Genomic DNA, 15,995 nt, shown 5'->3' on the forward strand with positions numbered 1-15,995 from the left:
ATTCCATTTGGTGGTTTCGTCGCTCCCTAAGCAGCCCCTCCCCAGGGACCTCTGCACATCTCCTGTCCACCCTTAATATCTCCCCCACCAATCTCTCCCTCTCCCTCCTCTCTCTCTTTTCCCTATGGGCTTTAATGGAAATTAGCTCTCCCCTAACCACCGTATTCAAAGCCTCCCAGACTACCCCCACCTGCAACTCCCCATTATCGTTGGCCTCCATGTATCTTTGAATACACTCCCGGATCCTCCCGCACACCTCCTCATCTGCCAACAGTCCCACATTGAGGCGCCATAACGGGCGCTGGTCCCTCTCCTCCCCCAACTCCAGCTCCACCCAATGCGGGGTGTGGTCCGAGATGGCTATAGCCGAATATTCCGTTCCCTCCACCTTCGGGATTAATGCCCTACTCATTATAAAGAAATCTATCCGGGAATAGGATTTATGGACGTGGGAGAAAAAAGAAAATTCTCTGGGCACCGGCCTGGCAAACCTCCACGGATCCCCCCCCCCCCCCCCCCCCCCCCCCCCCCCAAATCTGGTCCATAAGCCCCGAGCACCTTGGCCGCAGCCGGCCTCTTACCCGTCCTGGACCTGGAACGGTCCAGTGCTGGGTCCAGCACCGTATTGAAGTCCCCCCCCCCCCCCTCCATTATCAAGCTCCCTGCCTCCAGATCCTGGATCCAACTCAACATAAGTTTCATAAATCCAGCATCATCCCAATTCGGGGCATAAACGTTCACCAGTACCACCCGCGTCCCATGCAGCCTACCACTCACCATCACGTATCAACCTCCATTATCCGCCACAATATTCATCGCCTCAAACGACACTCGCTTCCCCACCAGTATCGCAACTCCTCTGTTCTTCGCATCCAGTCCCGAATGAAAGACATGCCCTACTCATCCCTTTCTCAGCCTGACCTGATCTGCCACCTTCAAGTGTGTCTCCTGAAGCATGACCACGTCTTCCTTCAGTCCCTTTAAGTGCGCGAATACCCGGGCCCACTTGACCGGCCCATTCAGGCCCCTCACATTCCATGTTATCAGCCGGATCAGGGGGCTACTCGCCCCCACCACACCCCCCATCTCCAGCCACGTGCCCGCGCCTCCCGCACCCTCCAGTCCCCCAGGCGGCAGACCCCCGCCCCGACTCCCTCTTCTACCTCCAGCTCCCCTTTGGCCAATACAGCAGCAACCCAGTCCCCCCCCCACCCCCCAGCCAGATCACCGTCCAGCCATTCCACTCCCCCCATTATGCTCCCGTAAGTCAGCTGACTCCTGCTGACCCCAGCCCCTCCCACCATTCCAACGACCCCCCCAGTGTGGGAATCCTCCCATCGCCCCCTGCCGATCAATATGCGCTCTCCTCCAGCACCGCTCTTCCCCCCAGGCCTCGCCCCACCCTTCCTTAGCGCGGGAAAAAGCCGGCGCTCCCCCTCCGAGCCAGCCCTGCCCCCAATGGCGCAGTTCCTTTTCCTGCGACCTCACCCCAGCTCCCCGACCCCGGGCCTCCAGCCCCCCCTTCATCAGCGGGGACCTGCCCCTACAATACCGGCGCCCACACTCACACAGCCCCCACATCATATCCACTCATCCCTTCCCATGTCCCCTCTTCCCAACCCAAAACCAGAAGAACACCCCCACAATACAGTAAACATCCTCCCACAACAAACCCTCAGTTCGAGTCCAACTTTTCAGTCTGAATAAAGGTCCACGCCTCATCTGGCGTCTCAAAATAATGGTGACGGTCCTGAAACGTAACCCACAATCGCGCTGGCTGCAGCATTCCAAACTTCACCCCCTTCCGATGAAGAACCGCCTTGGCCCGATTAAAATCAGCCCTCTTCTTGGCCACCTCCGCACACCAGTCCTGGTAGATACGGATCTCATTATTCTCCCACCTGCTGCTCCGTTCTTTCTTCGCCCATCTCAGGGCGCACTCCCTGTCCATAAAGCGGTGGAACCTCACCACTACAGCCCTTGGCGGCTCATTGGCTTTGGGCCTACTTGCCAGGACTCGATGAGCCACATCCAGCTCCAGGGGCCTCGGGAAAGCTCCCGCGCCCATCAGCGTGTTGAGCATTGTAACTACATATGTCCCAGCGTCAGACCCCTCCACTCCTTCAGGGAGACTGAGAATCCGAAGGTTCTTCCTCCTCGACCTGTTTTCCAGGTCCTCAAACTTCTCCTGCCACTTCTTGTGTAACGCCTCGTGCGCCTCCACTTTCACCGCCAGGGCCAAAATCTCGTCCTTGTTCCCTGAGGCCTTCTGCCGCACCTCTCGAATCACCGCCCCTTGGGCATTCTGGGTCTCCACCAGCTTTTCTATCGACGCCTTCATTGGCACCAGCATTTCTGCTCTCAGCTCCGAAAAGCAGTTTTTGAGGAACTCCTGCTTCTCCCGTGACCACTGCGCCCACGCTGCTTGATCTCCACCCGCCGCCATCCTGCTTTTCCTCCCCGCTCTCTCCTCTGCTCCAAAACCACTTTTTTGATCGCTTCTCTCCTGGTCCACTCCATACAGTGCTGGGAGAACCTTACTATCACCTTCCCACACTGGGAACCGTTGTACAAGTGCCCCTGGGGCTCCTCAAAAGGGCCCAAAAGTCCGTTCTTGGCGGGAGCTGCCGAACGTGCGACCTAGCCAAGCATGGTCGCAACCGGAAGTCCTGTTCATTTTATTGTTAAGCATTGTTTAATTGGTAATTGTAAGCTACATTTCTGAAATGTAAAGATAGTTTAATACTGTGTTGATAATAAAGTTTGTGAAAAGATATTTTAAACCATTTTACAGGGAGATTTAAAAGTTATAGCAATTAGATTAAATAGAAAAAACATAAAAATAAAGCTTTAAATATAATTTTGAGAAGGAATGGGACGAGAGAATAGAAGAAGGAAAGATAGAAACAGATAACTCAAATTGTTTCTCATAGTTAATATTGCACTTTGAAGCATTTATTTTAGTACTTTTGGTTAATTAATTTACTCTGAGAATTTGAATAGTTTTATCACTGTAATATTTTAATACAATGTGCATGATAAAATCCTTTGAAATCAATAATTTATGGGAGGATGCTAGTAATGAACAATATTTGTAGTTAGCCAAATACATTTCTAAGTGTTTATAACTATTGAACAGCTCATACCTGTCTTCATCATTTGTTTTGACCATTTCGGCTTCTTGCACATCAAATTCATGCTCAAAATCTTTCGTTTCGCCTTCTTCAGATAATAACAGTATATCACAAACACCACTCGACATTGTTTGCACGATTTCCTCAAAGTTACGCTAATTAATAAATTGATTTATTATGAGAATCAGTAAGATATCTTTTTACCACCATTTCGACATCTATCGACTGTTACAGAACTTTGATGTTTGAGATGATTAGACAATCTTGACTTTAACAGTGATAGTAAAGAAACTGAAAGCCAACTGTCTACAATCCCTCTTGCCTCTTCTTCAAAATCCTCTTTGTTGGCCAGCCTCCTACAGGTTTGCTCACTGAAAACTCTCATCAATTTTTCTGGGCTTTGCAATGACTTCAAAAATGTCTAATGTTCCCTCTCCCCCTGCTTTATTTGTCCTTAGCTAATCCTATATAAAGCATTAAATACTTCTATAGGTAATTTGATGTCACATGAATAGTTTCAGTGTAGTATAATAATATATCAACATACTATTTTATGATACTGATTAAACCTGTGGTGCGTTTTAGCATGTGTCTATTCTTAGCTTCACTTTATAGCATGTTGCATCTTGGGATTTTAGACAGAATAAAGCTAACTATGGAGAGCTAATCTCAGATATGGCCTGAAGAGGGCCTTGTTGTAAATTACTGCAGGAGCGGGTTGCCTTGAAGGTTGAATGGGCAGCTCACATTTGTTATCAGCAAAACGGCTAGCTGGAACTTATGGGTGCAAGAGAAGGAAGTACAACAGCAGATGTTCTTTACATTAGTTTAGCCTCATAGGTTTTCAGAAGAAGCAATTACCTTTAACGTTCTATTAGAGTTAAACTTAGTATGTGATTAGTTGTAATTGTGCAATTCCTTACATCATTATTATTCAACAATAGGTATTGACTAAATGTATAAGGAGACCGCTTTAGAACATCACATTTACACAGTGACTATTGCTATATTGTATATTCATTCTGTTTAACTTTAAGAACAACGTGCATTGTAACTTTTCGTATTAGTACTTTAGTATTCTGTACTATATATACACAGATTTAAGTTGTAAGTAACTTTACCACTTTAGTCTTTGTTCAGACATTGAAGTGACTCATTTAAAACCCCAACACCCACAGAGTGAAGGACAGGGCCTCTAAAACAGTCACTGATAAGGATTTAATTTAATGAGGAGCTTGCCCCAATTAAGAAAATCCCAAGATGAAATGCTCAAGGCACGAGTCATGAGGATAAGATAGCATACATCCTCTTACCCCAAACAAATGAGCGAAGAAGATACCATAAAACATCTTAGCAAAAAGCAAACTTTAACGAGAGTGATGGTCCCACCAGTAATTGACACATGCCCGCCTAGACCAATCACAGATTGATCACACAGTGGGTTGTAGCTTAGAAAGGGTTAATACACAGCAGCTTTCAGTGAGCAAGATGTGCACCAAGTTTGAAAGTGAAGAAGGGAGCAAAAGACCCACAGAGGTTACGAGGAGAGAAATGAAGCTGAGTGTCCCGAAGCCAAACTGGAAAGCAAGAGCTGTAGTATGTCATCAATTCACTGCCCTTTTTTGTTAAGTATAAATTCATAACTTAAGTAAAGTTTCCTGAATTACTTCACTGGACTGGCTGCAGTTGCTATTTTTGGTTAAAGTCTCAAATGAACTAAATTGAGTTTGAGTTCAAATAATACGCAGACCTCGCACTACAAAATTCTGGAACTCCCGACTGAACAGCACTCTAGCAGTACCAACATCACATGGATTGCTACAGTTCAATTATTCTTTGGAAATAAAATGGGTGAGCACACTTTCCAAGATAAATTTTGGATGAGCATTAAATGCTGCCCTTGCCAGCAATGTCCATATCTTACAAACAAATACAAAATGGTAGAGAGGGAATCATATGGGTGTTGTTTTTCAATTACATGAGATTATGATGCATTTGTTAAATTAATTCTTGGAATGTGGGAGTCACTCACACAGCCAGCACTTTCTTCCCATCCCGAATTTCACTTGAGAAGGTGGTGGTGAGCTGCCTCCCCGAACAGGCGCCGGAATGTGGCGACTAGGGGCTTTTCACAGTAACTTCACTGAAGCCTACTCGTGACAATAAGCGATTTTCATTTTTCATTTCATTTCCTTCTTGAACCAATGCAGTCCATGTGGAAGGCTTTCTTTCTATACTGTCATGTTCCAGGAATTTGACCTAGCAATGATTAAAGAATGGTAGTACAGTTCCAAGTCTGGATGGCATATAATTTGAGGGTATGATGTTCCCAGAAGCTTGGATCCCTTATCCTTCTAATTGATGGAAGTTATGGGTTTGGGCGGTTCTGTTGAAGAATACTTGGTAAGTTGCTGTATTGCAGATATTACGTAGCCAGGGTACACCAGAGGGGGACATAAGACCAATCAAGTGGATTGCTTTATCTTGGATGCCGTCCGGCTTTTTGAGTCTTACTTTAACTGCATCCAACCGAGAAAGGGAAGAGTATTTCAACACAATGTTGTCTTGTAGGGTGTGGAGAGATTTGGAGAGTCAGACGGTGAGCTATTAATCACAGAATATCCAGCATCAGGCCTGCTCTAATAGCTTTGGCATTTATTTGGCTAGTCCAGTTGGATTTCTGGCCATAGGTTGCACCTAGGATGTCTGTAAATGTAGATTTTCCTTCTATAATTTAACCAAGGCAATTGATATCATATCCAGCAGTATGTGCAGAATGCCTAATGGCAAATTCTCATATTTGAGACTGTGGCAGGGGCAAGGACAGGGAGCATTTTTCACTGCAGTGACCGACAGGAAGCCACAGCATATTTACCGGCCACGAGCTTATTATGCATTCAGGTGTTTTGCACCATCTTTCATGGTGTGTAAGGTTGATACGAAGCATCCTGCTGTCATATCTGGGTGACGTATTTAAAAGGTGCCCTGACCTACTGTCAGCATTTACCTATTAAAAAGGAGTGGTGAAGGTCCTGCACCCAAGTGATATCTCCCTGCACATCCTCCTCGATCATGACATGGCCAGGAGGGATGTCCTGTCTCACAGTCTCAATTCAGTGCATCCATACTGTGGTGGAGTGATCACTTTGTCTCCTTCACTCTTAAGCAGGCATGGGATGCCGCATGGAGCGGGGATGGGGAGGTAGGTGGTGAGTGGGTTAGGGGAAAGGAGGGACCCAGCAAAGAGACAGAGAGTATTGCTGAAAATAAAATGGTGTTGTGGTAATATTGGCGCAGCTAGCTAACGGGAAACAGAGTTGGCATAACTGGGTCTTTTTCTGGTTGTCGGAATGTGACGAGTGGTGTGCCACAGGTATCAGTGCTGGGGCCTCAACTTTTTACAATTTATATTAATAACTTGGATGAAGGGACTGAAGGGATGGTTGCTAAACTTTCTGACAACACAAAGGTAGGAAAGTAAATTTCAGAAGAGTCTACAAAGGGGCATTGATAGGTTAAATGAGTGGTCGAAAATCTGGAAAATTGAGTATAATATGGGAAAATGGGAAATTGTCCATTTTGGTGGGAAGAATAAAAAAGAAGCTTATTATCCAAATGGTGTGAGATTCTTAGATGGTGTCGGAATGTATGAAAAAATCTAGTACACAGATTCAGCAAGTAATTAGGAAAGCTAATAAAATGTTATTAGGGAGGGATATCCGAGGTAGGTTCTTTACTCAGAGTGTGGTTAGGGTGTGGAATGGACTGCCTGCTGTGATAGTGGAGTCGGACACTTTAGGAACTTTCAAGCGGTTATTGGATAGGCACATGGAGCACACCAGAATGACAGGGAGTGGGATAGCTTGATCTTGGTTTCGGACAATGCTCAGCACAACAGCGAGGGCTGAAGGGCCTGTTCTGTGCTGTACTGTTCTATGTTATTCTTTATTGTGAGGAGAACTGAATCTAAAAGTTGAACAGGGCACTGGTGAGACTACAACTGGAGTGTTGTTTACACTACTGGTCTCCTCATCTAAGGTAAGATGTAAATGCATTTGAAGCAGTTCAGAGAAGGTTTACTAGACTAATAACAAGAATAAACAGTTTGTCTGATAAGGAAAGGTTGGACAGCCTAGGATTGTATCCGCGAGAGAAGATTAAGAGGCAAATTTTTATTGGCATTTTCTAGTTTAACAAAATAACAGCTCATGTGTATCTGCTATTTACAAACAAAAGTGTGTCTTATTTAACCGTTTTTTACATGAGCCCCCCCCTCTACCCCTTCCCTCGTTGGTGGTTAAATTCCCCTCATGGTGCTTTTATTGTTGAGGGGGAGGGCCTGACTGGCCCTTCCCATCCTCCCCTTGTCCCCGTGTTTCGTTTTATGCTTCTATTGGGTTCCCTTATCCCCCCTCCTCTTGTGTGTGTTTTCCTTTGTATTCCTCCCTCTCCCCCCCCCCCTCCCCTCCGTCTCTTCATAGTCACTATTGGCCTCAACCAGGTCTAGGAACAGGCTGATGAATGGCCCCACGCTTTGTGGAAGCCCTCGGATGGTGTACTTGATCTTCTCCAGGTGGAGAAATTCCGCCAGGTCTGCCAGCCAGTCCGCAGCTGTAGGTGGTGCTGCTGATCACCAGCCGAGCAGGATTCTCCAGCGTGCGATCACGGATGCAAACGCCAGTTGGTCCTCTTCCTCATTTGAAGACCTGGCTGGTCCAATACCCCGAAGACTGCCACTCTCAGGCACGACTCTACCCTCACCCCCACAATCCTGGACATTGCCTCAAAGAAGGCTGTCCAAAACCCAACAAGTCTGGGGCATTCCCACAACATGTGGGCATGGTTGGCCGGGCCTCCCTGGCACCGTTCACATTTGTCCTCCACTTCCGGGGAAGAACCTGTTCATTCGGATTCTAGTTAGGGTGGGCTCTGTGCACCACTTTCAACTGCATGAGGCATAGCCTAGCACAGGAGGAGGTGGAGTTGGCCCTGCTCAGTGCTTCACTCGAGTCCCCAACCCATCTCCATCCCCAATTCGTCCTCCCATTTTCACCTAGCTTCATCCAGTGGTCATCTTGCCCTGTTCAGCAACTGTCAGTATTGTTATATTGCGTTATTGTAATATCTTGTTACTCATTTGCTTACGTCCAGAATGGTCTGATGGTTGACGTTCAGTAAAACTCTCAGTCTTCAAATTAAGCTAATACTGTTTATTGAGTAATGATTATAAATTAACTATGAGTTTGTTCACTATTCTACAACTATAACTGAAGATTAGATAAATAAGATTAAGTATATATAATGTTTAACTATACATACTCACTAAGCCAAATCGCTAACATTCTGTTCACTAGTCACTCCTGATACAAATTATAATTTGTTTGAATTTTGCAGTGGTCATCAAATTTACTTAGTATTACGTCGAATTTGCTTTTGTTCTGACCTTCAGAGTATAGAAATGAATTATATATTTTAATAGCAAGCTGTCCTGCCAGTGATAGAAGCAATGCAATTTTCCTCGCATTAGTAGTGGTGGTTAAATCAGTAGATTCTAGGTAAATCTGAAATTGATGCTTGAACAATTTCCAATTAGAATTTAGATTACCAGTTGTCTCGAGTCGACGTGGAGCTTGTGCATGGTCTATGAGGTGGTTTTCTGCGAAGGATACGATAGCCGCAAAGCGTCCCTAGTTGAATAGCTGCTACTAATTTCTTCTTTACTTGATTTTCCTAATCTATCTAGTTAGTTTTCTTGAAGCCAAGACCTGCTACCATGTTATATTACAACTCCTGGTAGCATGTTATATTACGTTATTGTAATATCTTGTTACTCATTTGCTTACGTCCAGAATGGTCTGATGGTTGATGTTCAGTAAAACTCTCAATCTTCAAATTAAGCAAATACTGTTTTTTGAATAACAATTATAAATTAACTATGAGTTTGTTCACTCTTCTACAACTATAACTGAAGATTAGATAAATAAGATTAAGTATATATAATGTTTAACTACACCTGTTCCCTAAGCTACATCTCTAACACTCTGATCACTAGTCACTCCTGATACGAAGAGGTGGAAATCTCCTCTGAGTGTAGCTTATATACATAGATCTGGTGTTGCCATCTAATGATTGTCTAGCACTTACTAATGTTAACCCCTTACATAACAGCAGATATACAGATCACTACACCCCTTTTTTTAAAACACATTTTCTATGCTATAGAGAAAATTGTATAACAAACAAGTATAAATCATGAGATATATATGTGTACAAACATAAATTGAATAATGACTATACACAGTATAATATTTATAAGTTCAGTCTGTTAGGTTTTCCTCGCCTTTGTGTCAACCTTCTTAACTGATGATGTGGTGAGTCTGAAACTTTGACAGTTTTGGGCATGAACAAAGAAAATTACAGCACAGGAACAGGCCCTTCGGCCCTCCCAGCCTGCGCCGCGGCATCCAGATCCTTTATCTAAACCTGTCTCCTATTTTCCAAGGTCTACTTCCCTCTGTTGCCACCCGTTCATATACCTGTCTAGATGCCTCTTAAATGATGCTATCGTGCCTGCCTCTACCACCTCCGCTGGTAAAGCGTTCCAGGCACCCACCACCCTCTGGTGGTGGTCATCTGATTTTCTGGTATGCAGTAAATTTTCTTGAAACAGTGAATCATTGAAGTTTAGGATTGGAAATATTGGTTGTTGAAGCCTAATTTTCTGCAAAGCACGTCTGTTGCATCGGAAAACCGTGCCTTCCGCAGATTTGACGATATAGAATTGTGGAGCTGCTTGCCTAATGATTGTAGCTGGAGCAGATCATCCTCATTCTGGATTCTTGATTCTGACACAGTCGTCCTTTGTCAGTGGTGCTAATTGAGCTGTATGTTGGTCATAGTACAATCTTTGTTTCGAATGTTGTTCTTCCATTTTCTTCAGAACAGGCAAGTTATCTGGATTCTGCTGTCTGATCGCTGGTGAGGTGGTCCTGAGATCCCTGTTGAATATCATTTGAGCCGGCGAGAGTTCTGAAGATAGAGAAGTAGCTCTGTATGACAATAAGGCAAGATGAATGTCTGTCATTGAGCCGTTTGCTTTATTTATCAATTGTTTGATTATGTGAATACCCTTCTCTACCTTGCCATTGGATTGAGGGTAATGAGGACTGGATGTCACATGCCTGAAATTATATCTCTTCGAGAATTCTGACCATTCCAAACTTGTAAAACATGGATCGTTGTTCGACATTTCAATTCCATATCTTGAGAATGTTTCTTTACATGCTTTGATTACTGAATTCGATGTCAGGTCTGGAAGTTTCATAACTTCTGGGTGGTTAGAATAATCCATTATTAGAACGTAGTCTCGACCAGTTGCATGGAAAAGGTCGATCCCTACTTTTGTCCAAGGAGACGTGATCAGTTTGTGCTGTTGAAGGGTCTCCTTGCATTGCGCAGGTTGGTGTCTTTGACAGGTTTCGCAGATCGACTTCAGATTCATCCATTCAATGCAAACCTGAAGGTTGAATGTGCCTCCATCTTGGAGGCAGCTTTTCCTGTCACTTTCTGACTTGAAGGTGCCTCCAGAAAGAGATTGAGACCAGAGGAGGAGGAAGACTCCCTTTCCAGTCCCAGCCCAGAAAGGAGACAGAGGAGGTTGAAGAGGAGAACTTCATTGCACTTACTTGCACCCTGCAGAAGCTCAGGTGCACCCACCTCAGTGGTATTAGTGGTAGTTCAGGGAGGGTTGCACAATCTGGTGGTCATCACATGGATGAGGTCCACAGCACGAAGAGGTAAGTTCAGCCAAGCACCCTGATTCTCAGAGGATAGCTGGGAAATATTCTCAGTATTGATGACGAGCCTTTGGAATTGTCCTTCCAACTCATGGTGGAATGTCAGCAATAAGCTGGGGAATATCACCCAGCACTGAGGTCATAGAGTCATAGATGTTTACAGCATGGAAACAGGCCCTTCGGCCCAGCTTATCCATGCCGCCCAGTTTCTATCACTAAGCTAGTCCCACTTGCCCTCATTTGGCCCATATCCCTCTATACCCACCCTGCCCATGTATTCTAACTGCTTTTTAAAGGACAAAATTGTTACTGCCTCTACCACTGCCTCTGGCAGCCCGTTCCAGATGCTCACCACTCTCTATATGAAAAGATTTCCCCTCTGGTCTCTTTTGTATCTCCGCCCTCTCACTTTAACCTATGGCTTCTAGTTCTAGACTCCTCTACCTTTGGGGAAAGATGTTGACTATCTACCTTATTTATGCTCCTCATTATTTTATAGACCTCAATAAGATCACCCCAAGCTACCCATGCTCCAGGGATAAAAGTCCCAGCCTATCCAGCCTCTCCTTATAACTCGGACCATCAAGTTCTGGTATTTCTGGCATCCTCATAAATCTCTTCTGCACTCTTTCCAGTTTAACAATATCCTTCCTATAATAGGGTGACAAGAACTGAACGCAGTATTCCATGTGTGGTCTTACCAATGTCTTGTACAACTTCAACAAGACGTCCCAACTCCTGTATTCAATATTCTGACCAATAAAACCTAACATGCTGAATGCCTTCTTCACCACCCTGTCCACCTGCGACTCCACCGTCAAGGAGCTATGGACCTGTACTCCTAAATCTCTTTGTTCTCTAAATCTCCCCAGCTCCCTACCATTAACTGAGTAGGTCCTGCCCTGATCTGATCTACCAAAATGCATCAGCTCACATTTATCGAAATTAAACTCCATCTGCCATTCATCGGCCCACTGGCCCAATTGGTCAGGATCCTGTTGCAATCTTATATAACCTTCTTTATTATCCACTCTGCCACCAATCTTGGTGTCATCTGCAAACTTACTAACCATGCCTCCTACATTCTCATCCAAATTATTAATATATATATAAAAAATAACAGTGGATCCAGCACCGATCCCGGAGGCACACCGCTGGTCACAGGCCTCCAGTTTGAAAAACAACCCTCCACAACCACCCTTTGGCTTTGGTCGCCAAGCCAATTTTGTATCCAATTGGCTACCTCACCCTGGATTCCGTGAGATTTAACTTTCTGCAACAACCTACCATTCGGTACCTTGTCAAAGGCCTTGCTAAGGTCCATGTAGACAACATCAACTACACCGCCCTTATCTACCTTCTTGGTTACTCCTTCAAAAAACCCAATGAAATTCGTGAGACATGACTTTCCCCTTACAAAGCCATGCGGATTTTCCCGAAATAGCCCTTGCTTGTCTAAACGCCTGTAGATCCTGTCCCTCAGAATACCTTCTAGCAATTTATCCACTACAGAAGTAAGGAGAACCGGGCTGTAGTTCTCAGGTTTATCCATACAGTCCTTCTTAAACAAGGGCACAACATTTGCTACCCTCCAATTTTCAGGCACCTCGCCTGTGGCTATCGCTGATTCAAATATCTCAGCTTGGGGGCCGGCAATTTCTTCCCCAGCCTCCCACAACATTCTGGGATACATTTCATCAGGTCCTGGGGATTTATCTATCTTGATGCGCTTAGATACTTCCAGCACCTTCTTCTCTTTAATATGTACACTCCTCAAGACATCACTCTTTATTTCCCCAATTTTCCGAACATTTGTGCCTTTCTCAACAGTAAATACTGACGAGAAATATTCATTTCGGTGGGCGCACCTGAACTATTGGATGTATTGGATCGGGGCAGCACGGTAGCATTGTGGATAGCACAATGGCTTTACAGCTCCAGGGTCCCAGGTTCGATTCCGGCTTGGGTCACTGTCTGTGCGGAGTCTGCACATCCTCCCCGTGTGTGCGTGGGTTTCCTCCGGGTGCTCCGGTTTCCTCCCACAGTCCAAAGATGTGCAGATTAGGTGGATTGGCCATGATAAATTGACCTTAGTGTCCAAAATTGCCCTTAGTGTTGGGTGGGGTTACTGGGTTATTGGGATAGGGTGGAGGTGTTGAACTTGGGTAGGGTGCTCTTTCCAAGAGCCGGTGCAGACTCGATGGGCCGAATGGCCTCCTTCTGCACTGTAAATTCTATTATCTATTCAACAATGTTGAATGTTGGTCAGAGGAGTCTATACGTCTGTTCTATGATGAAGTGGTGTCCACTTGTACGAACATTGAGGTCTCCATGGGGAGGGTGGCTGATCCCCCTCCTTTCTCCCCCCGCTCCATCATCCTTGTAATTTCTCCATCACCATTACCCTCCCTGGCATCACCCCTGACCTCCCCTTCATTCCCCTTCAATCTCAACCCTTCTTCATCGACAATGTCCAGGTGCATATTCCTTACCTCCCTGAACACCCCACCCTATCCACACTGACTTCTCTGACATCCTCCTTCCCACTTCCATGGGTCCATGTCTGCCTCTGAGACCCAATCTACCTTCCTCACTGCCTCTTTTACCAGTGCAGAAGCATTCTCATCCTCCCACCTATCACTCCCTTTGCTCTCTCTCAAATTCACAATTCCTTACTACCTTCCTTCCATGCTCACCTTCACTTCGCTCCCCAGGAGGCAGTCATTGATTCCACAAACCCTTTCCTTGCATGTTCAGCAGGACATTCCTCCCTCCCCACCTACTCCTTCGCTCCTCCAAACTCCCTTCCTTAGACCTTTATGCGTTATTACCCTCCTCCTCCCCTGGACTCCAGCCCTCCAAACTCCCTTCCCAACTTCTTCATCTCCCATAACACTTACCTCCTTTACTCTTTTATCCCTTCAAACTCCTTATTTTCTTCACCTTTATCTCTTTTCCTGCCATTTTTTAATGCTTTCTAGCTTTTAATGTTTCTAGTTTTCAATCTGTTTCACTTACCTTCTCTCTTTTATTGCTTGTTTATTTTCCTCTGGCATTGATAACACAGTTACAATGTGCAAATAATAATAATAATCACTTATTGTCACAAGTAGGCTTCAATTAAGTTACTGTGAAAAGCCCCTAGCCGCCACATTCCAGCGCCTGTTCGGGGAGACCTGTACGGGAATTGAACCCACACTGCTGGCATTGTCCTACATCGCAAGCCAGCTATTTAGCCCACTGTGCTAAACCACCCTTATTATTGTTTTACAGTCAGATTTGGTTTTAATTATACTTAGTTTTTCAAAGTTAAATTTCCAAACTTAGGGTATGATAGGATGCAAATGACATTTAAACACAACACTGGCTGGCACAACATGCTTGTAATTTTCTGGAAAATTCTAACCTGATGCTTTTTGTGTTCATATAGTTCTTTGGCTTCCTCTTCTGTCAAATGTACCATTTCTTCTGCCATAATTTGGAATCCTGCTTCACTAACCTTTGGAGAATATAATTAACAAATGGAAATTTCTTCATTTTCTCAAAATGTCTGAACTGATCAATGTTTCATAAATAAGCTTTGATATTACTTACTTGTTCTTTGATAACATTGTCATTTCCAGTAATGAGTGTATTTGGTTTTATAACCAAAACTGTAAATAACTTGTCTGCAATAAATAAAACAATAATAAATGTAACTCCTTCATCAACTGGAAATTTCTTTCAACTCAGTCACCAGTAACAAAAATTGCTTGCAACTATCAACTGCACAGTAGGTTAATTAGGTGACTAGGTAGAACTGTTTTGCTAGCGAGTAGGTTGACTCATATCTTTGGATCCAGCTACTATAAATATAGGAGGGTCTTACTCATGCATGAAAGAAGTAGCTTGGATTGATAAAGTACAACTTCAATACATGAAAATCACTTATTGTCAGAAGTAGACGTCAAATGAAGTCACTGTGAAAATCCCTTAGTCGCCACATTCCGGAGCCTGTTTGGGGAGGCTGGTACGGGAATTGAACCGTGCCGCTGGCCTGCCTTGGTCTGCTTTCAAAGCCAGCAATTTAGCCCTGTGCTAAACCAGCCCCTAGTCACCAAAGTACTGAACTTGGAAATTTAGTAAGTGAGGGAAGTTGGTACAGCAAAGGAAGAGGTGCTGCTTTAGTCTTTTACAGAAGGAGAGACCTGAGAGAGAGATTGGACACAGTGTTGACTTCCATGTTTATTAATACCACAAGATGCGAGTACGTTCCATGTATTGGACAAATGACCACACAACCAATATATTAGTTCAATTATAGTTTATTATTAAACATAGGATTGGTTCTATACTTAATAACTTACACACTACTACAAATTAGACTATATCTAACAGCTTAAGTGACCTTTACTTAACTTTCACGTGACCAGCTCTGTGCAGGTTAGATAAGGCCTTTATCTGGTTCCCCACGCATGGCGACTAGAAGTGGTCAGGTACGTCTGGGCTGAGACTCGTCCTTCAGGTAGCAATCACAGGTCCTTGAACTTGGCTGGTCGAAGTGCTGCAGTTGGTGGGGCAGAGGCTGGTCTCAGAAGAAAAAGAATGTTGGTTGCGCAGTTCCTCTTATCCTCCGATCTTTCTCGCTCTTTTGGACGGTCCTAACTCGGGATCCAATGGATCAATAGGATTTTGATCACCCTAATCGAATCTGGCCAATTAGAGGCGGGTACCTTGATAGTTGGGCGGTTCCTGGTTGTTATTGTCTAAGACACGTATGCACTCCCAAATAAGGTGAATCGACACCCTCCGAGTCTGTTACAGTAGTCCCCCGTTATACCGCGCTCCGCAATACCGCGGTTTGCGATATACGGCGGGGGGGCTTATGGACCCCAACTGTCAGCTTCCCTCTCCGGATCAAAGTGAGCCGGCCGCTGAAATTGACACTGCCGGCTGCTCTCTCCCTCCAATCAGAAACATTAAAACTTAAAAGTTGGATTGGAGGGAGAGAGCAGCGGGCAGTGTCAATTTCAGCGGCCGGCTCACTTTGATCCGGAGAGGGAAGCTGCTCTCTCACTGAAACAAT

The 15,995-nt window shown here is 44.8% G+C and overlaps 1 protein-coding gene across 1 annotated transcript in view; it reads right to left on the minus strand.

Annotated features, from left to right (window-relative positions):
• Positions 1–15,995, minus strand: part of LOC119972875 (thioredoxin domain-containing protein 3-like) — a 224,582-nt gene that overhangs the window by 139,011 nt on the left and 69,576 nt on the right. Inside the window, exons 8-10 of the mRNA XM_038810402.1 lie at positions 14,525–14,598; positions 14,337–14,429; positions 3,147–3,289 (exon numbers count right to left, since the gene is read on the minus strand). Coding sequence (XP_038666330.1) covers positions 3,147–3,289; positions 14,337–14,429; positions 14,525–14,598 — 310 coding nt within the window. The remainder of the gene's footprint in view (positions 1–3,146; positions 3,290–14,336; positions 14,430–14,524; positions 14,599–15,995) is intronic.

This window comes from Scyliorhinus canicula, chromosome 10, assembly GCF_902713615.1.
Source record: "Scyliorhinus canicula chromosome 10, sScyCan1.1, whole genome shotgun sequence".
NCBI lineage: Eukaryota > Metazoa > Chordata > Chondrichthyes > Carcharhiniformes > Scyliorhinidae > Scyliorhinus > Scyliorhinus canicula.